Source organism: Syngnathoides biaculeatus, chromosome 8 (assembly GCF_019802595.1).
Source record: "Syngnathoides biaculeatus isolate LvHL_M chromosome 8, ASM1980259v1, whole genome shotgun sequence".
Classification (NCBI taxonomy): domain Eukaryota; kingdom Metazoa; phylum Chordata; class Actinopteri; order Syngnathiformes; family Syngnathidae; genus Syngnathoides; species Syngnathoides biaculeatus.
The window spans coordinates 31,450,893-31,472,028 of record NC_084647.1 but is presented as its reverse complement, the minus strand read 5'-3'; the positions used below and the strand labels follow the sequence as shown (position 1 = coordinate 31,472,028).

Here is a 21,136-nt window from a genome sequence, read left to right as displayed (position 1 = left end):
GTACTAGTAATATGATTCATACTAATTAGTGGTATTGGTGAGTACTAATGAGTTAAAACTGGTACTTATTGGTCTGAAAAAAGTGGTAGAGAATATACCTAATTTTAAAGGGAAAAACACTAAAGTAATTCCTTGTGGCACAGCAGTCGAGGCACAGGAGATAGTTGATACTAGTTTGTATTGCCCATGAAAATATTTTATAAGTAGTTTGTGTTATTGTCTGTCATTAAAAAGTCCAAGTCTACTTAAAGTTTTAACAGTCTTTATGACCACAGTGAGCTGCCGCTGATTACGGATTGTTGTGAGGTTGAGCCAGATTACTGTTGTTAGTCTAAAGTGGCTTTGGTGTTATAACTTTCTTGGTCATTGCTACCCTATTTATTCACCAAAGCCAGTCAGTTCAATCATCTTGAGTTTTTTTATTATCATCATATGTTTGTCAGTGTTTTTTTCTATAGGCCTTGCATCGAGTTGAATGGTATGACTATTGTGGCAGGATACATTGGATTCATAACTGTCCCTTTGACCAAACCACAACAGAAACTGGTTTGTGTGTGAAACAGTTGTTGATGATTTTAGGAAGAAACTTTACCATGTTTGAATAACTGGGTTCTGAAAGTTGAATCTTTTCATTCCATCCATTTTCCATCCATTTTTTTTTTTTTTTTTTTTTTTGCCACTTAGACTCACAAGGGTCACGGGGCCTGCTGGAGCCTATCCCAGCTGTCAACGGGCAGGAGGCAGGGTACACCCTGAACTGGTAGTCAGACAATCGCAGGGCACATTGAGACAAACAGTCACAATCACACCAAGGGGCAATTTAGACTGTCCAATTAATATTCCAATTTTCTCATAATAACTGAATCAAAATAGTATACAGTATACAGTTAATACAATGATTGACTGGTTCTTACATCTGCCTCGTGTTTCAGAGGTTGAGGTCTTGAATCCAAGCTCTTGGCTTCCTGTCTGGAGTTTGCATATTCCATGTGCTTTTTCTCCAGGTAGTCAACTCCATTTTCTTTCCACAATGTAAAAACAAGCATCTTAGGTCAGCTGAAAACTCTCAAGTTGTAATTAGGCATTAAAGGGTGTCATCCCTATAAACATTCTAAAATAGATATTGTAATGAAAAATACATAACATTATTCACTTCAATGTCTATACGAAAAAATAAATGTGAGTGGAGAGCGCGTCATCTATGCGCAAAGTTGCACAAGTGTCATTCTACGATACCAAGTGGTCGCCATATTAGCTGCGTGCTCCGTCTGTGATGTCACTCGGACATTTGCAAATGAAAACACACAGTGCACCCTAACTATGAGAGACAAACGCGCCCCATCTGACACGGAAGCTCTTTTCGAAAAGAACACCACACAACCGAGTGAAGTTACCAGGGCAATATTACACTATTGTTTCGAGCCATATCCAGATGATATGCGATCACGGACAAACCTCATCCCCGTCCGATCCACTTCCGCGGCGGAGATGAGCCATCGCGGCGACATGTGGCCTTCACGGAAGCAGTGACCGCCGAACGCAGCACCTCAGCCGGTGTGGCTGATTTACCGCGCCATGGTGGCATATAAGGAGGAGGTGGAGCTGAGCCATGCTGGTTTTAGGGGTATGTTCAAAGCCGGCGCAGTACTTGTTGAACACCGTCGAGCCGGAGCGCATTACTGCCTACCTGTTATTTGGAACCCACGAAGCTCTCGTCCTCTGCACCCGTGCAATCCATTTTTCACAACGAATCGGGTCTCTTGCAAACTTATGAAGGCTAAATCCATTCTCCCGAGTGTTCAAGCAATGTCCAGCAATGCAATGAGCCGGCATTTTGCCTAACACGAAGGAACAACGAGCTACCTTCCCGGATGTAAAACTAATGGAAACAAACAAGTCCGCTAGGGGGCGCCTCTGTCCTGTACGTCACTTCCTGCTTCTTCTCGAAAACAAATCCCTCGTGAGGATTTTCATCGCGGGAGTTACAAAAAGCTGTATACATCAAAGTCATGTTTTGTGGTGAAAAAACACATGTCCATATGACCATATTGGCTGTGGGTTTTTCATTTAATAATATAAGTCATCCATTTCATCACACTTGACCTTTAAGGTGAGTCTGAGTGGTTGTCTTTGTCTGTATGTGGCCTGTGATTGGCTGGAATCTAGTGTGTGTGTGTGTGTATATATATATATATATATATATATATATATATATATATATATATTTAGATGGACGTTTCAGAGTCAGACTTGTACAGCTCGACTTGCGCTTTGATAATGTATGATGGAGAGTTTAATTAATTCAGTGGCTGTTCAGTGCCTGTATGACTGGTGTCAGAGTTTGGTCGGGATTGGTGGCAATAAGTCGGACTCAGTTCCGGTGAGAGTTGGACTCCACCAAGGTTACCCTTTGTCACCGATTTTGTTCATAACTTTTATGGACAGAATCTCTAGTCTTTGTTGAGGCATAGAGGGTGTCTGGTTTGGTGGCCTCGGCATCGCATCTCTTCTCTTTGCAGATGTGGTTCTCTTGGCTTCATCAAACTGTGATCTCCAACGCTCACTGGAGCAGTTCACAGCTGAGTGTAAAAATAACTTTGGACTTTGTATCGGTCCATTGTGGTAAAGAGGGAGCTTAGTCGAAAGGCGAAGCTCTCAATCTACCAGTCGAACCACGTTCCTGCCTTCACCTATGGTCACAAGCTTTGGGTCGTGACTGAAAGAAAAAGATCCTGCATACAAGCGGCCGAAATGAGTTTGCTCTCTAGGGTGTCCGGGTACTCCCTTTAGAAATAGGGTGAGAAGCTCGGTCATCTATGCTCTTTCGCATAGAGAGAAGCCAGATGAGATGGCTGTGGCATCTGATCTGGACGCCTCCCTGGTGAGGAGTTCTGGGTGTGTCCCGCTGAAAAGAGACGCTGGAGATACTATGTTTCTCGGCTGGGCAGGGAACGCCTTGAGATTTCTCCGGAAGAGCTGGAAGAAGTTCCTGGGGAAATGGAAGTCTGTGTATCCCTGTTTAAGGTACTTTTGCTTGTGACCCAACCTGGAGAAGTGTTAGATGGATCGATGGATGAATTCAGGGAAGTTTACTGAGGTCGACATGACTTGCATGACAGTTCTCAACGAGCTTCTCATACAAGTGTTAAAACAAGTAAGTCAGTAAGTAAGTGTATATTATCCATCCATCCATTTTCTTAGCCGCTTATCCTCACAAGGGTTGCGGGGAGTGCTGGAACCTATCCTAGCTGTCAACGGGCTGGAGGCGGGGTATGCCCTGAACTAGGACACATCAAGACAAACAGTCGCACTCACAATCACACTTTGGTACAATTTAGAGTTTCCAATTTATGTTGCAAGTGTTTGGAATGGGGAGAACATGCAAGCTCCACACAGGTGGGTCCGGGATTGAACCCGTGACCTCAGAACTGTGAGGCCAACGCTTTCCAGCTTCACCACCAGCCCGCCCAAGTGTTTACTCGTAATACCTAAAAAAATTCTGTGAATTCAACATTAACTTCTGACACGTGCTGAAGAAAATACCTGTGAGACTTGGTGACATCACTCGATGATTGACACTCGATGTCCAAAGTTTTAGTGATTTTTCTTGAAAGTATTGGTTTTCCAACTTAATTTGAACGACCTTTGGAATGTTTAAAGGTCGTGTCATCCCTATAAACATTCAAAAATAGATATTGAAATGAAAAATACATATCACATTATTCATTTCAATGTCTACATGAAAAGATAAATATGAGCGTAGAGCGCGTCATACATGCGCAAAGTTGCGGAAGTCTCATTCGACATCCAAGTGGTCGCTATTTTGGGTGCATTTACTGTCCTTGAAGTCACCCCGGACATTTGCCATTGAAAACACGCTGTGGGCCCTACTTTGGGACACGCCCCTTCAGACACAGAAGCTATTTTTGAAAAAAAAAAAAAAAAAAATCACAATTGAGTGAAGTGTCTGGGGCAATATTACCCTATTGTTTCAAGCCATATTTAGGTGATATGTGGATCACGGCCAAACCACCTCCCCGGTCCAAACCACCTCCGCGCGGCGGTGATAAATGCCAACATCCGCGGCGGAGATGAGCCACTGCAGCGACGAGCCACCCCAACCGACAAGGCTGGCCGCAGGCTCGGCCTTGTCGACACTTTGCACCTGTCCAAGGCTGTATACACACCTACCTGTCATTTGGAACCCACGTAACTATCATCCTTTGCACCTGTCCAATCCATTTTTCACGACAAACCGGGTCTCTTGGAAACTTATGAAGGGTAATCCATCCTCCCGAGTGTTCGAGCAATATCCAGCAATGCAACAAGCTGGCATTTTAGCTAACACGAAGGAACAGCGAGCTACCTTCCCGCAGGTAAAACTAATAGAAACAAACGAGTCCGCTAGAGAGGGCTTCTGCCCTGATCATCACTTCCTGCTTCTCCTCGATAACAAATCCCTCAAGACGATTTTCATGGCTGGAGTTACAAAAAGCCATACACGTCAAAGTCATGTTTTGTGGTGAAAAACAGCATGGGTCCATACCGGCTATCGTTTTTTCATTAATAACATTTAAAATCATGCATTTCCTCACAGTGGTCCTTTTTAAATTTTTAATTTCCATTGTACCAGTACATGATCATGGCTAGCCAGAGAAAGGTATGCAGTCACTCACCTTTGACGAGCGTGAACGTGCTCTCGTGCCTTCACGCTCGCAACTCTGCACAGTCGAGCACGAAAAATCACACATGTAAAATTTGTTACGAGTGGGGAAAAAAAAGATATTGAAAAACGTCACATATTTTGTGTAGTGTTGACATTAATTTTCGTGTTTATTTCATAAATGTTGGTAACTAAACAAGCCTGCTCCAAAACATCAAGTATTCACCCCAAAACAGGAAATGCATTTGAACTGTACTAAGCATGTACGGAGGTCACGCTGAAAGCGCATGTTCAGAGCTGCTTCACGTACTGCGAGTGCATTTACGTCGAATGTCATCAACATAATGAGCCATGTCAAAGGAAATTCAGTTACACCAGGCGTGCTCATTGCGTTGATCGCGAGGCAGTTTGATGGCTGCCCCCCCCCAAAAAAAATGACGTTAAACTATCATCCACCTCGTCGCTTGATCAGGTATGGCCAATCCTTCGAGCGCATGCACATAAAGGCGCGTTCTAGTAAGCCAGCCTCCTATTTACGGCAGTCCTGCGATGCGTGCCCCCCCCCCCCCCACAACAATATGTCATGATTGCCGACATGAATGTTTGTTACAATGTATTGCCTAGCTTGTTGCCACTAACGCAGGTTACGTTGAACTAAATTTTCAGCATCTTCAAACATTGCGGGTATAGACTGTTCATGTTTATTCATTGACAGGCCAGTGCATTTAACTTTTCTTCAGATAAAGTTTGCCAGATGAAGAAGTTTTATTGATGAAAAATTTTAAATACCATTTTGTATCATGTTCTACTAATATCAGTTGAAATTGGAAATCATCATTTCTGAGTTTGAAATTTTTGTTTTCTATTTTAGTTATGTATTTATTTTATATTTAATTTGCAGTTGTGTTGTATTAATCCAGTAATTTATTTTAAGGTCTTGAGATCCCATCCCTAATCACACCCGCAACTTAATCTGCGGCCATGACTGTAGACCACACCCGTAACTATATCTGCGACCATGACTGACCACACCCGTACATTTTTCAAATGTGAGTGACTGGGTATGCATGTCCATTTTTTTTTTCTTCCTTCTTTGTCTTTCTCTGTTCTTTTGCTTAACCAATGCCAGAATGAGAGACAGAAGCCAAATCAGAGACTCAGAGAATTCAACTACTGTCGGCTCTTTTTTTTTTTTTTTTTTTTTAAATCATTTGTTTGCTTTGTTTATTATTTGTTTAACCCCACCTTTTCGCGGCCTGTCAACCAACGTTAACCCCAGGATTGGAATCCCCATGTGGGCAGCATGGACAGGACTTTACCCAAGAGGAGGTGGAGGAGGGGGAAATGGGTCCAGTATCTCCAGAGGTGAATCTTACAGGTCCAGAAGGATAGGGTTAAAGTGCATGCAAGTGACCCTATGGGATGGACAGGTGTCGAAAATGACAAGAAATTTGGTCACATTATATTGGTTTTACATTACATTTTCTGAATGACGTTTCGCAGGCAAACAGAATCAAGCTTCAAGGTTCACCGTTTTAATGAAAGCTGACCAGCTTTTCTTTACCCCTTTTCTTATATTTGGCAGAGGTGTAATTTCTAGTACTGTATACTGTGTGACAAGGTTTTACTATTGGCTAATGTTGATTGCTTGTTTATTGTTCTGGTTTAATTGTATATTTTTTCAGCAATAGAAATATAGGTTTTGGTTGAGCATGTTTACTTGTAATATCTTTAACTTTTAAATCATTCAGCAGACTAAAATTAAGAAAAATTGGAACCTTACAGTTCAAAACTGTTTTTGTGTAAGGTGATCAGAAGCTGTGTACAAGTGTACAATGCCAAAGAGCTAGCAAATAGGTGTTTGGAGCGTTTTCAATATGATGAGTGCATTTGTTTGATTTAGAATAGCCCATTTTATGTCAACTACCATGGTCTGTATTCAGACCCTCTGAAATGTGTCACTTTGTTATATTGCAAATGTTTTTTCTTTTTTTCCTCAATACATACACATTTCCCCATGTTGAGAGAGAACAATTTTTTTTTTCACATTTATTGAAAAAGATTAACTTAAATCGCTTACCCATTAGTATTGGGACCCTTTGCTATGACAATGTATATAACTCAACTGCTGTCCATTTCTTCTGATCATCCTTAAGATACTTCTACACCATCATTGGAGTCCAGATATTTGATTATACTGATTTGACTTGATGAGGAAAGCCACACACCTGTCTATATAAGACTTTACACTTCACAGTGGATCTCAGAGCAAATGAGAATCATGCGGTCAAAGGAACTGCTTGAAGAGCTCAGAGACGGAATTGAGGTAAGGCACATATCTGGCCATGGCCACAAACTTATTTCTGCTCCACTTAAGGTGGCAAGAGCAAAGTGCCGTCAATAATCCTTAAACAAAAGATTTTTGAGATGTTCAGAACTCTTCCTCGAGCTGGTTGTCTGGCCAAGCTGTGCAAAGGGGAGAAGAGCCTTGGTGAAATGGGTAAAAAAAGAACCCAAAGACCACTGTGGCTCAGTTCTTGAGATAGAGGTGGGAGAAAGTTCTAGTCAACCATCGCTGCAGCCCTCCACCAGTTGAGGTAATAGCACAGTGACCCGATGAAAGCCTCTCCTCAGTGCAAGAGACCATGAAAGCCCAGATGGAATTTGCTAAAAGTCACTTGATGGACTCCGAGATTGTGAGAAGTAAGATTCTCTGGTCTGATGAGACCAAGATTGAATTCAAGCCAAAAAGTCCCGAGTGGTATGTGTGGGGGAAAAAATGCACTGCTCTTCACTTGTCCTATACAGTCCCAACAATGAAGCATGGTGGGTGCAACATCATGTTGTGGGTGTCTTTTTCAGCTCCAGGGACAGGATGACCAGTTGCAATTAAAGAAAAGATGAATGTGGCCAAGTACGGGGATATAGTGGACAACAACCTTCTCCGGAATGCTCAGGATCTCTGACTGGGCTGAAGGTTTACCTTCCAACAAGACAGTGACCCTAAGCACACAAACTAAAATAACAGATTGGCTTCAGACCAATTCTGTGACTGTTTTTAAATAGCCCAGCCAGAGAGCCCTGACCTTAACCCAATTGAGCGTTTCTGGAGAGACCTGAAAATAGCTGTTCACCATCCATGCTGACAAAATTGGAGAGGATTTGCAAAGAGGAATGTCAGAAGATCCCTAATCCAGGTGTGGAAATAAACCTGTGGCATCATTCCCCAAAAGACTCATGGCCGTATTAGCGCGAATGGGTCCTTTTACTAAAGATGAAGCAAAGTGTCTGAATACTGAGGGCAGTGTGATATTTAACTTTTTTTTTACTAAATCTGCAAAAAATCCAACAATTGTATTTTTCTGTCTATATGGTGTGCTGTGTGTACATTAAGGAAAATTAACATTTTTGATTTTAGCAAATGGGTGCAATGTAACAAACTGAAAAAGGGGGCTTAATACTTAATGTACCCAATTTATGAGTTTAGCATACAAAAAACATGGAAACAGAAGACAAGGGAATATATCACGACCTAAATATTGAAGGACAAGTACTGTGCATATTCGTAAGCGGGGAAGGGGAAGTAAGCATTCGGTAAATGGTGGTGGCGGTAGGGGATGGTGCAATAAAGAGGAGAAAAATGAGAGAGAGAGTGAGAGAAATGTTAAAATAAAAAAGGAAATTACCCATGTCAGTTGAGGGTGTAAAGAACGTGGCCAATTCCCCCCCTTTTTCCTCTAAACCAATTACTCCACGATGAATAATCCCTGCTCGTGGTCTTCCTAGCCTGAGTACTTGGTGGAAGATTGTTAGTGATTGTATGTATCTATGGAAATGAGTATTTGTCAGGAAGTCCAGCACCGTTGACATTATTATTTATTTTATTTTTTTTTAAATATAGCCTTTGGATTATCAGGTGCACTCTCAGAAATGCAAGAAAAAATTTGGCTGTCCTTTATGCTTCTTAACTGTAAGTCTAGCATTGGTGTTTTTTTTTTTTTTGCCTTGAGTATTTATACCTCTGTCATTGCTTTCATGCTGATTTAAGCTTGCCATTGTCTTCATTTAACTCTTTGACATGTTTGTGCGTAAACTCCAACCTGGTTTTGAGATTCTTAGTCTCCTGATGTAATAGATAAAAAAGTGATTGCACTTGTCAATAGAGGAGAGGACTTTAATATGGCTGTCAGGAGAGCGAAGGTTTAAATCTGCATTGCTAGTTAGCGATTTAGCTTTTGTGTTTTTAGCAAATTGCTACTGTTGCCTTGGTGGGCTTCGCTGGTTTGCATGACGAAGCGATTGAAAGATCCGTTGATTAAATCTTTGAGTGGCTCTACAATGATATCTTGGTGTCACCAGGGATTGATAAAACAGTAATCAAAAATAATCAGCCCTGTAATGAGAGAAAAAACAATGGATGAGGAGGAAATTAAATTCTCAGGATTACTAATCTGACTTTGCAGCATTGCCGCCAAAATTTCGTCCTGGAACTCCCCCAGTCTCTCGCACGTCATGCTTGGTAAATTCAAAATATCTTTAGAAATAAAGTGCAAGTTAGTGCATACCCAGGAAGTTCGCAGTTTTATTTGCCAGAGTTAGGTGGAGTAGCCAAAAATTGTACTCAAATATGAGTACCGTTACTTTACAATATTATGACTCAAGTAAATAGTCCTCCAAATAATTAAGAGTAAAAGTACCAAGTCAAAAAAACTATTCAGGCAACGAGTAATTTAAGAAATTCCAGATTTATTTCATTTTTTTTAATCAGGATGAACGGCATATAATTTTAATATTAATAAATAACGTATGAATATGATAAACATCACTGCATTAAAACAAAATTGTTCTAAAATATATTTTGAATAAATTAAGGCAAATTCAACTTTTTCTACTTTTTAAACAGCACAATACTGAAGGCCCAGGCATACTCCCAAAAGAAGTTTAGAAGTTACAGATCACATTCAAACTTGTTCAATGGCAGTCCACACATAAATGCCAAAGTTTCAATTTCCTGTGTCAGCTGTTAGTTGACTTGTGTGTGTGTGTGTGTGTGTGTGTGTGCAGTCAAAAAACAAACATCTCTAATCCTCAAGTGATCAGAGGTGAAATACACTGACACACGCACACAATATATATAAGAGCCGACAGCAGTTGGATTCTCTGGGTCTCTGATTTGGCTTCTGTCTCTCATTCTGGCATTGGTTAAGCGAAAGAACAGAGAAAGACAAAGAAGGGAGAAAAAAATGGACATGCATACCCAGTCACTCACATTTTGAAAAATGTACGGGTATGGTCAGTCATGCTCGCAGATAAAGTTGCGGCTGTGATTACGGATGGAATCTCAACACCTTAAAATAATTTAGTAGATTAATATAACAACTGTAGATTAAATGTAAAATAAACAAATACATAACAAAAATAGAAAACTAAAATTTCAAACTCTGAAATGATAATTTCCAATTTCTACTGATATTAGTAGAACATGATTTAAAACTGTATTTAAAAATTTTCATCAATAAATCTGAAAAACTATCTGAAGAAAAATTAAATGCACTGGTCTGTCACGGAATGAACACGAACGGTCTATACCCGCAATGTTTTGAAAATACTAAAAGTTTAGTTCAACATAATCAGCATTAATGGCAACAAGCTAGCGATACATTGTAACAAACATTCATGTTGGCAATTGTGATCTATTTTTTTAATCTAGTGTAATTTACGGCGGTATCGAAATTGTCAATCCATTAATGAAAGCCAGCAGTAGATCTATATTTTCCTAAACCATGGAGAGAGTAAAAGTTTTCAACTTCAAGTTAACGCGTACCATGGGGAAAACAACCGTTGGAACTTTGATCATGTCAAAGGAAATCACAATCTCCTACGAATTATAGTTAGCAGGGCGAGTGGGGGTCCATGTGTGCGACGCCGCGACTGCTGTAAATTGGAGACTGGCTTGCTAGAACCTGCCTTTATGTGCGTACGCTCAATGTATTGGCCACACCTGAATCAAGCGACAAGGTGGATGATAGTCGAATGTCTTTTTTTGGGTGGGGCACGCAGTCACACGATCAACCAAAACTGCCTCCCGATCCACGCATTGAGCACCTCTGGTGTAACTGAATTTCCTTTGACATGGCTCATTATGTTGATGATCATCAACATAAATGCCCTCGCAGTATTTGAAGAAGCTCTGAACATGCGCTTGTGGCATCACTTCTGGACATGCTCAGTACGGTTAATTTGCATTTGCTGTTTCCGGGTGAAGACTGACTGTTTAGGAGCAGGCTTGTTTAGTTAACGTTTATGAAATAAACACGTAAATTAATGTCAAGACTACACAAAATAAGCAACGTCTTCCAATATTCGCGCTCATCAAATGTGACTGTAACTAAATCAAGCCAACTATGAACTATAAATTTGAAAGGTCGCTTGTAGCTTTGTTTTTTCTTTTTCTTTTTTTTTTTTTAAGGTTAATGTTATGTTGCCTCCCATATTTAAAATACAGAATTAGCATTTTGTGCACTGCATTGTCCGTACTTCCATCCTTGATCAAGCTATGCCAAAGTGGGATTTTAACATTAGACACCATCTTATCCTGTACTTTCTACTTTGGCTTCAGACAAGACCTTTTTTACTCAAAAAAGAGAACATTTCATCCAGTTTCACCACTTTTTCTTCTATTATTCACATACTCTGACATTCATTAAAGCAACAGCACAATTATTTTTTTTTTTACCATTATTATCGAGAGTAAACACAAGCAGTATGCTCTACGTTGCCCAGACTGTGTGGGTAGACAGTGTTTGGCATTATGAGTATACCCCTTTATGAGTCGAAGAGGGGCGGAGTCAGATAAACAGCAGGAGACAGTGTGCTTCTGTGTTTAAAAAAAAAAAAAAAAAAAAAGTCAGGCTGTGGTTCACTGCGCTGGTTTGATTTTCATGTGCGCTGAGAATGTCTATGTATTTCTACTCATAACAAATTTTACTCGTGTGACTTTTTGTGCTCGACTGTAGATTTGCGAGCGCGCTCGTTGAATGTGACTGATACAGTGATCACGAAGCAAATTTTTTTCTTGGAAAAAAAATAAATAAAATGAAGCAATGTTCTTCGATCGTTGCCGAGATGAAAGATTAATTATCTTATGGATCAAGGATCAGAATCAACGTAGGCTCAATGTCAACCTAATGTTCATTAAGGGAAACTGCACAGCGTATTTTCCCAACTCTGAAGAGCAGAAAGGCAAGGATGCTGAGGCGGAATTTACTGCTACCAAGGGCACCTGCACATGCTTTCATAGCAATAGCTAAGCACAGCCTCCCCTCATTCCTTACCATCCACCTCTTGCAGTAATGGGAACTAAATCATATTTTTTTTATTTGAATGTATTTTTTTAAATTTTTTTTCTTTAATTTAAAGTACACACCTATCCATTTCCTGGGCCACTTATCCCCACAAGGGTGATGGGAGTGCTGAAGACAATCGCAGCTGTCATCGGAAATGTTGACTTAACAGTGAAATCAGACTTGCGCTGAAATTCACATTATGTCTCAAGTATAGGAATGGATTGGAATGGATGAAAAGTATGAGCATGTAAAGCACTCAATGCTTATTTGGTGCTCCTTTTGCCTTAATTACTGCAGCAATGAGACATGGCATGAATTTGATCTGTCTGTGGCACTGCTCAGCTGTTGAGAGCCCAGGTTGCATCTTCCTCTTTACAATACCCCATACATTTCCGATGGGATTGATTGGGTTGGGATTGGGACTGTCCAATTAAGAACAGGGAATCAATGGTCCTTAACACAAGGTACTGGTAGATATGGGACTGTGTGCAAGTGCAAAGTCGTCTTGTAAAATCAGATGTGAATCTCCATAAAGTTGATCAGCAATAGGAAGCATGAAATGCTTTAAAACTTCCTGATAGATGGCCATTTAGACATTGGACATAAGGAAATGTTATGGTATGATTGAGAATAGAAATTTACAATTAACATCAAGCATCATGTGCCACTCCTCTCTTCCTGCTTCACACAAGGAAAACATTAGCTCACAAAGAATAGCCATTTCCTGCATACCTCCATATGTGTTGGTTTTTGAAGCCCTGACACTCACTAAAGTCCACTGACTTGATGATCCTCTCCAGGATGCAGTTATCCCCATTGCTTGTGCACTTTTTTTTTTCTACCACATCGTTCCATGCTTTCACCTCTTTATGTGCACATACAGACAGACAAACACATACAGTGTATATACAAGTATTCGACCTCCTTGAACTTTTCAACCTTTCGCCACATTTCGGGGTTCAAACATAAAGATAGAAATTTATTTTTTTGTCAAGAATCAACAAGTGCAAGACAATTGTGATGTGGAACAAAATTTTTTGGATATTTTAAACTTTTTTTTTTTTTAACAAAAACCTGAAAAGTGCGGCGTGCAATATTATTCAGCCCCCTTCCATTAATACTTTGTAGCGTCACCTTTTGCTGCAATTACAGCTGCAAGTCGCTTGTGGTATGTCTCTATCAGTTTTGCACATCGAGAGACTGAAATTCTTGCCCATTCTTCTTTGCAAAACAGCTCAAGCTCAGTGAGGTTGGATGGAGATCGTTCGTGAACAGCAGGCTTCAACTCTTCCCACAGATTCTCGATTTGGATTCAGGTCTGGACTTTGACTTGGTCATGTTTGACAGTGGGGATGGTGTGTTCAGGGTGATGAGCTGTGTTGTTACGTCAAATACATCCTTTTGTATTGTGGCCAAAATTTTGATTTTGGTTTCATGTGACCAGAGCACCTTGTTCCACGTGTTTGCTATGTCTCTCCGGTGGCTTGTGGCAAACTTTAGATCAGATTTTTAATGGATATCTTTGAGAAATGGCTTTCTTCTTGCCACGCTTCTATAAAGGCCAGGTTTGAGCAGTGTACTACTGATTGTTATCCTATGGACAGATTCAGCTGTAGATCTCTGCAATTCATCCAGAGTGATCATGGTCCTCTTTGCTGCATCTCTGATCAATCTTACCCTTGTTCGAGGTGAATGTTTAGAGGGACGGCCGGGTCTTGGTAGATTTGCAGTGGTCTAATACACCTTCCGTTTCAATATTTTTGCTTGCACAGTGCTCCTTGAGATGTTTAAAGCTCGGGAAATCTTTTTGTAACCAAATCCGGCTTTAAACTTCTCCACAACAGTATTTCGGACCTGCCCGGTGTGTTCCTTGGTCTTCATGATGCTCTCTGCACTTTAAACAGAACCTTGAAACTATCACAAATTTATATGGAGACTTGATTACACACAGGGAGATTGTATTTATCATCATCAGTCAACATTGGACCATTCAGAGATCCTCACTGAACTTCTGGAGTGAGTTTGCTGCACTGAAAGTAAATGGGCTGAATAATATTGCATGCCCCACTTTTCAGTTTTTTATTTGTAAAAAAAAAAAGTATAAAATATCCAATAAATTTTGTTCCACTTCACAATTGTGTCCCACTTGTTGTTGATTCTTGAAAAAAAAATGGAAATTTTATATCTTTATCTTTGAAGGCTGAAATGTGACAAAAGGTTGAAAAGTTCAAGGGGGCCGAATACTTTCACAAGGCACTATACCTCTGTGAACGGCCAGCCTCTTTACCAAAGACCTTTTGTGTCTTCCCCTTCTTATGTAAGGTGTCAATGGTTGCCCTTTGACTACTGTCAGTTTAATAGTCTTCCCCATGATTGTGTACCCGACTGAGTTAGACGTGAGAGCTGATGAACGCACATATATGTTTGGCACAATTTTTACGCCGGATGCCCTTCCTGACGCGACCCTTCTCAGGGAGTGGTGGCCCCCAGTGGGATACAAACCCACAACCCCTGGTTTACCAAACCAGTGCTCTAATCACTGAGCTACGGGGCTTTTGCATGTATTTTCAGTTAAGTCCCTCATCAGTTTTGCAACAGTTATCTTCAATATTACACCTCCACAATGTTTACATTTTTTGAGATACTCAAGATGGGCTTTTCATTTGTTGTCAGTTATAATCATCAACTTTATAAGAAATTAAGTCAGTGTGTGACATGTTATAAAAGGTTCACTTTTTAAATGGAATTATTGAAATGAACTTTTTCATATTGTAATTATATGAGCAGCACCTGTATTGCTCACCATCACTGTTGTGCAGCATGCTTTCATGTAAATTCTTTGGATATTTTTTTTTTTTTCGCTTTTCTTCATTGCTGTTTTCCACTTAGGGTTTTCACCACACCTTTGGTTTCCCTCACTTCTTCTCTGGTTTCTACCACTTTTTCTTCTGGCCTGGAAGAACAGGCATCGAAACGGAGAACCGAATTTTTTTTAATTTGAAGGATTCTGGGACAACATCAACTTTAGTTCCGGATCCAATTATTTCTCTATTCTCAATAACTAACCCTAGTTACAATATTCTCCCTATCACTCGCTGCTTTCATCTATCAATAACTGTGTGAAATTTTAGACTTCCATTTTTCATTTCCCACATTAGGCGACTTTGCTTCAATCCACCATGATTACTAGTCTTTACGCCAATTTGATCAGTGAGATCAGTATCGACTGATCATGAACATTGTATCGGATGATTGAATTTACATTTTTACATTTTCATTTGTATTTCATAATTCATTACTCTGAATCTCAATTGTGTCCAGTATATTTGTAGTGTACAAAAGCGCAAATTTTTCATTCTCGCATAGTGTAAATAATTGACGGACAAAAAATTTGAAAAAAAAAGTCTACTTCACGGGCTAGATGAGACGTCTGAGACAAGATGTGATGTGCAGCTCAGACTACAAGACAAATATTCATAATTGCACTGTCCGATTACTGCAATAAAATGTAGCATTCACATACCATAATACCACTGCATCCCGATTTTTTACGATCATTGGGCTCTATCTTGTCAACCCAAACGCAAATGGCTACACTCATTACCATGGTGACAACAACATGAGTGGATCGCGCCAACTGTATTGTAAGACTAAAATAGGGGGTGCATGTGTTGGTGGCTACCGGTGCATATGATAGAAGTGGACATTCCTGTACGGCTTGAGGTATGTTCGCATAAGTTTTATACAAAATGACTCCCAACCAGGCAAGAAAACGTTAAGTAGCGTCGCAAGGTAGTGATAGCACTCATGGTTGTGTGTAAACATGCTGTTGGACACGAGCTTGACCAGTGAAGCAAATGCCAACCTTTTTGGAGCCAAGGCACATACTTTAGAGTTAAAAAATCTCACAGCACACAAAAAAAAGTGACAAAAAGTAGATTAGTTGCTGTATGTACTTACTGCCATCTAATTGAAGACCATTACCGTACTTTGTTCTGCCTGTCACTATGCCTCATTGGCATAAATAAATGAACAAAGATTTATTGTAAATATTTTTGAGCAATTAAGTACAGTAAATTTAATTCATTGCTTTGGCTCAGTTATTTTTTTTTAAACTAGCTGATTGGTGATCGGTCCCAAAAATCCTAATTGTATAATGCCTAGAGATTACCAGAGTGATGTTTGACTCAAGTCTACCAATCAAACAAGAAATTCACATCAGCACACAAAGTCTTCTATTGGGCTTCGTGGACCAATCAAATTGAGTTGTGACAGCCATGCATGACTGTTTACATTACACACTAGGAAAAAAGGATTTAACTTGCACCGTAGTTTTGTCATTGCCCCCAATTGGATATTTGCAAATGTTTTTGCTGTTGTTTTGGCTATGTCAGCGGTCGGCAACCTTTGACACCGAAAGAGCCATTTGAACCCGGTTTCCACGGAAAAGAAAACACTGGGAGCCGCACATCTAAAATGAAGAAAAAAAAAACTTCTACTACTTTACTGCAGCATGTTTCTCCATTGGCTTTGCCGGGCTTGAAAGTCGCTCAAAATAGACGGCGTTTCAGCGGGTATACCCGCTTCCGCAGTGTGACGTCTATTTTGAGCGCCGAAAAAATAATATCTAATATTTTAATATTTCAAGATCACAATCTTCAAATTTAGAACTAAAATAATATAAAAACTAACACAAATAAAACACACTTCAATTAAATACAAAAAAAAAAATTAGTAATTTATTTTCCCAAGCCAATCAGAGCCGCATTATAAGGATGAAAGAGCCGCATGAGGCGCCGGAGCCGCGGGTTGCCGACTGCTGGGCTATGTATATGGCAACGGCAATATTTAATGCTCACAACTAACTGTTAAAAGGAAGACTTTGTTGAAAGTAATAGGAATGGGAGCACACATTAAAAGTTAGTAGATCAGGGTTCAGTGTTTCTTTTAATGCTAGAGATTTCACCAAGAAACATCTCTAAATTGGAAAAGTATTATCGAAATTCCTCTCTCACTCAGACACTCCAATGAACCAAGTTGGAAAACTGACAGCCAATCAAGGTTTGCCGTGCCTGCAGTGCTTCCTATTCAGGCGGGCCATTGCTAATGGATACGTTTCACCGAACAGAGAACGTCCACTATCTGGCATTTTGTGGCCGATTTTTGTGAAAAATAATTACAAACAGAACAAAAATTGCATAACGTACAATGTTCAACGTAATGCGTTTTAGCCAGAATACACATAGGCGAAACTTGACGTGTTGGAGAAGGGGGCATGACACTGACGGAGGAGCACAAAAATCATGTAACATGGACCTCAGAGATGTTCCAGACAGGCTCGTTTCGAAAGACTGGTATTCGTGTTCTCTTTGTGACCTAATGCCAATTGTAGCGGAATGCCAGTGTTGTGAGTTTGAAATGGTCGAGCAAAAAAAACCCCAAATAAATCAATAAATAATTAAAGAAAAAAGGAGTGTATCGGAATGAACTTGGATTATGATCGTCTGCATACTAGATAATAGATACAAAGTTGTTTGTCTGGACGAAGACGTGTTACATAATTTACTTATGATCCATGATCGTTTGAAGAAAGGACCACATACATCCAGTGGAAAATTGGTGAGTACACATTTTTAACGGTCTTGGAATGCTATGTGAATGCTATTGGATTTGTCCAAAGTTGATCAAAAATGCGATCTTATTTTCCGAGTACAGCATAGGACTATCTAATGGTTTATGTATATCTGCAATATAAAATGCAAAAAAAAAAGGGAATTCCCTAAAGTGATTACATGTATATATCCATCCGTGATTACACATATCCATCCATCCTTTTTCTTACCCGCTTATCCGCACAAGGGTCGCAGGAGTGCTGCAGCCTATTCCAGCTATTAACGGGCAAGAGGCAGGGTACACCCACCCAGATATGGGGAGAACATGCAAACTCCACACAGGGAGGTTCAGGATTGAACTCATAACTGTGAGGCCAACGCTTTATAGCTGCGCGTCATAAAGTATGTTGTTGCTTATACAGCACCGGCATGAGGCTATAAGCTAGGCGGGTATTAACCGATAATGGTTAGATGCGTGCAAATTTCCCCAGCTGATGAACGAGCCTCAACTGGGACTGCCACAGCTTTATCCTGTCAGCTTGACCCCTCGGGAGGTTAAAGCAGGACAAATTTGGGTGCATTTTCTCAGTTTTGTTGCAGTTTGGGGCACAACACCTCGGCATCTTGGCCTAGCTAAAAGGAATGGTCTGTAATGCTAAGCACCGGGCACATCAGGGAAGAGTCAAAGAAGTTTCTTCCAGGTCTAGCTGTGAAAGCTGGCATATATCCAGATTTTGCTTGGATTTAAAAAATATTCTTTGTTTTCAATTTTTTTTTTCCAGTTAATGGCCAAAATATATGTAATAAAAATATTACTTCACATTGGAGGGTTTATTGAATGTGAATATGAATTTTAAAGTCTTCCTTTAAACATACATCTGAGGTACGTTCTCTTCATTCGCTCTTTTGCACGCACACACACACGTTGGAATTTGAATTTTATAATATTTAAAATATTGATGTACATGCTGTGGTTAAAAAAAATAATTTACTCATTTACTCTGTAGTTGAGCACTTATTTCAGTGTACGTTTTACACTGAAGTAATTTATTGGAGAACTTTTAACGTAATACATTTTTGTCAAGTTACAGAATTCCTGAGTATAATATTTGGCTACTCTACCCACCTCTGGAGTGGACATCCTCTATTGATATGTATCTATATACATACACACGTTGAGTACAAAAAAGTATGAGTAGAAATACATAGACATTCTCAGCGCACATGAAAACCAATCCAGCACAGTGAACCACAGCATGACCCTTTTTTGTTTTTTAATTTTTTATTTTAAGCACACCATCTCCTGCTAGTTTACCTGACTCCGCCCCCTTTCAGCTCTTAAAGGGGTACACTCAATTACAAACACTGTCCACCCACACAATCTGAGCAATGTAGAGCAAAGAGACATGCATCTCTAATAATGGTAAAAGTGGGAAAAAAAAGTTGTTGCTTTAATGAATGTCAGGGTATGGGAATAATAGAAGGAAAATTGGTGAAACTGGATGATATTCTCTTTTTTTTTTTTTTTTTTTTTTTTGAGTAAAGACGTCTGGTCTGAAGCCAAAGTAGACAGTACAGGATGAGATGGTTTATAATGTTAAAATTCGACTTTGGCATAGCCTGATCGAGGATGAAAGCACAGACAATGCAGTGCGCAAAAGACTAATTCTGTATTTTAAATATGGGAAGCAACATAATATTAACCTTAAAACTGTTTGGGAGCATCATTCAGCTTTCAACATGCATTGCTAAAAGATATATTGCAAGCAATAATCCAGTTTTACATCAAGAAAAACAGACAGGGATATCATTGTGGGTTTAAAAAAAAATTAAACAAAGTTGCAAGCAACCTATCACATTTATAATTCATACTTGGCTTGGTTTATTTACCAATGCATTTTTTTTGGTTGACATTTTCATTGTAAATTTGCAAAAACACAAAATTGTTCTTAGAAATGTTCTGATGGGAATGTAAATGCTGTAATCTGAATCGTTGAATGAGCCACGCAACTCCAATGGATGACACTGATCTGACCACAGTGCATACGGCTGATGTTGCTAACGGTGGTCAAAGGGGGCGCTCATGGGCTTAGTGTGTTTGCTCACAGACGTAAAACATTACAGGGATCTTTGGTCTTGACATTAATTTACGTGTTTATTTCATAAATGTTTGTAACAAAAGAAGCCTGAGCCTAAGCAATCAGTATTCACCTGGAAACAGGAAATGCAAGTTAACCGTACTGAGCATGTTCGGAAGTTATGCCAAAAGCACATGTTCTGAGCTACTTCACGTACTGCGAGCGCATTTACATCGAAAGTCCTCAACATCATGAACCATGTCAAAGGAAATTCAGTTACACTGAAAAGATTTCTGGGATATGACACAGGTAATGTTTCAGTATCTAGTTATAATAATTATGAGATTTTCTGCGTGAAGCTTTATTTTGCCTTCTTGTTCAAGGAAATATGTAACGTATGAAACACTAATTTTTAGATACCTAAATAAAACATTGATTTAACAACTAGCTTTCTGTAGATCTCCACGAAATACGTTTTGCAGGGTAAATGTACAAATAATCTGGTTGCAAAGTGTCCCTCTAACTAATTTTAAAATGTGACTTTGTCAAATTTGTTCTTCAATCCCCATCCTCTTCACTGTCTTTTTTTCTCTCAGCTCCCCATCAAAGTCGGACACCAAAACACACACACGAAAATAAGCACAGAGCACAACAAAGAATGCCTGATCAACATCTCAAAGTACAAGTTTTCCCTCGTCATTAGTGGCCTCACGACTATCCTCAAAAATGTCAATAACATGGTAAGTTTTTGTTCTAACCTTAAAGTGTATGGAATGTCTAATTTCTGATTCAAATTATCTTATCCAGATGAAAATATATGTTCAATTGTACCATAAAATGCATAACATTTTCGATGTTTTTATCAAAAAATATGTTTTTGAATTAAGTCCGCGAACTTTAACCTGGTTTCCTGTGTCTGCAAAAATGAGTGTGACTAACATCTGATGTCACTACAGGTAAACGCAGCCACCCGCAGATAGTTTCTCATACAAGCACAGGCAGATTCATCGCGCTGTACAATGAACGGCCGGGTGGTTGCGCACCTATTTACTAAATACACAGTGTTTGCATAATTTTAAAACAAGACCGAAAACTTCGTATATACATTCAGGATATCGAAGCCTTTACTTTTTATCAATTTATGACTAACTAAACCAAATAAAACTTCACAAATGCTGACCAGTCTTTCTTTCCAACAAGAGGCATATCCTGCTCCCTGCGTGCTCGGTACTTTCTTCATGGCCAGCTATTTCGTCTGCATTCGAAAGTGTATGCTGTCTAGCTGGCTCAAATTGATAACCTTTAACGTCTTTATAAAGCTCTTATTCTTCACCGTCTTCGGGGACCCTTCAGAATATTGTTCATTGCTCGAAATATCGGAAAATCATTCGTCGTTCTCATGATGTTTTCCAATGCTCACCATTGTCGTCACCAGTT

The 21,136-nt window shown here is 39.6% G+C and overlaps 1 protein-coding gene across 8 annotated transcripts in view; it reads left to right on the top strand.

Annotated features, from left to right (window-relative positions):
- Positions 1 to 21,136, top strand: part of nf1a (neurofibromin 1a) — a 261,091-nt gene that overhangs the window by 855 nt on the left and 239,100 nt on the right. For all 8 annotated transcript variants that reach the window (XR_009795929.1, XR_009795928.1, XM_061826400.1 and 5 more), the window contains exon 2: positions 20,296 to 20,439. Coding sequence is in view for 6 of the 8 variants with exons in the window: in XM_061826400.1 (XP_061682384.1) it covers positions 20,296 to 20,439 (144 nt within the window). In the remaining 2 variants the exon portion in view is untranslated. The remainder of the gene's footprint in view (positions 1 to 20,295; positions 20,440 to 21,136) is intronic.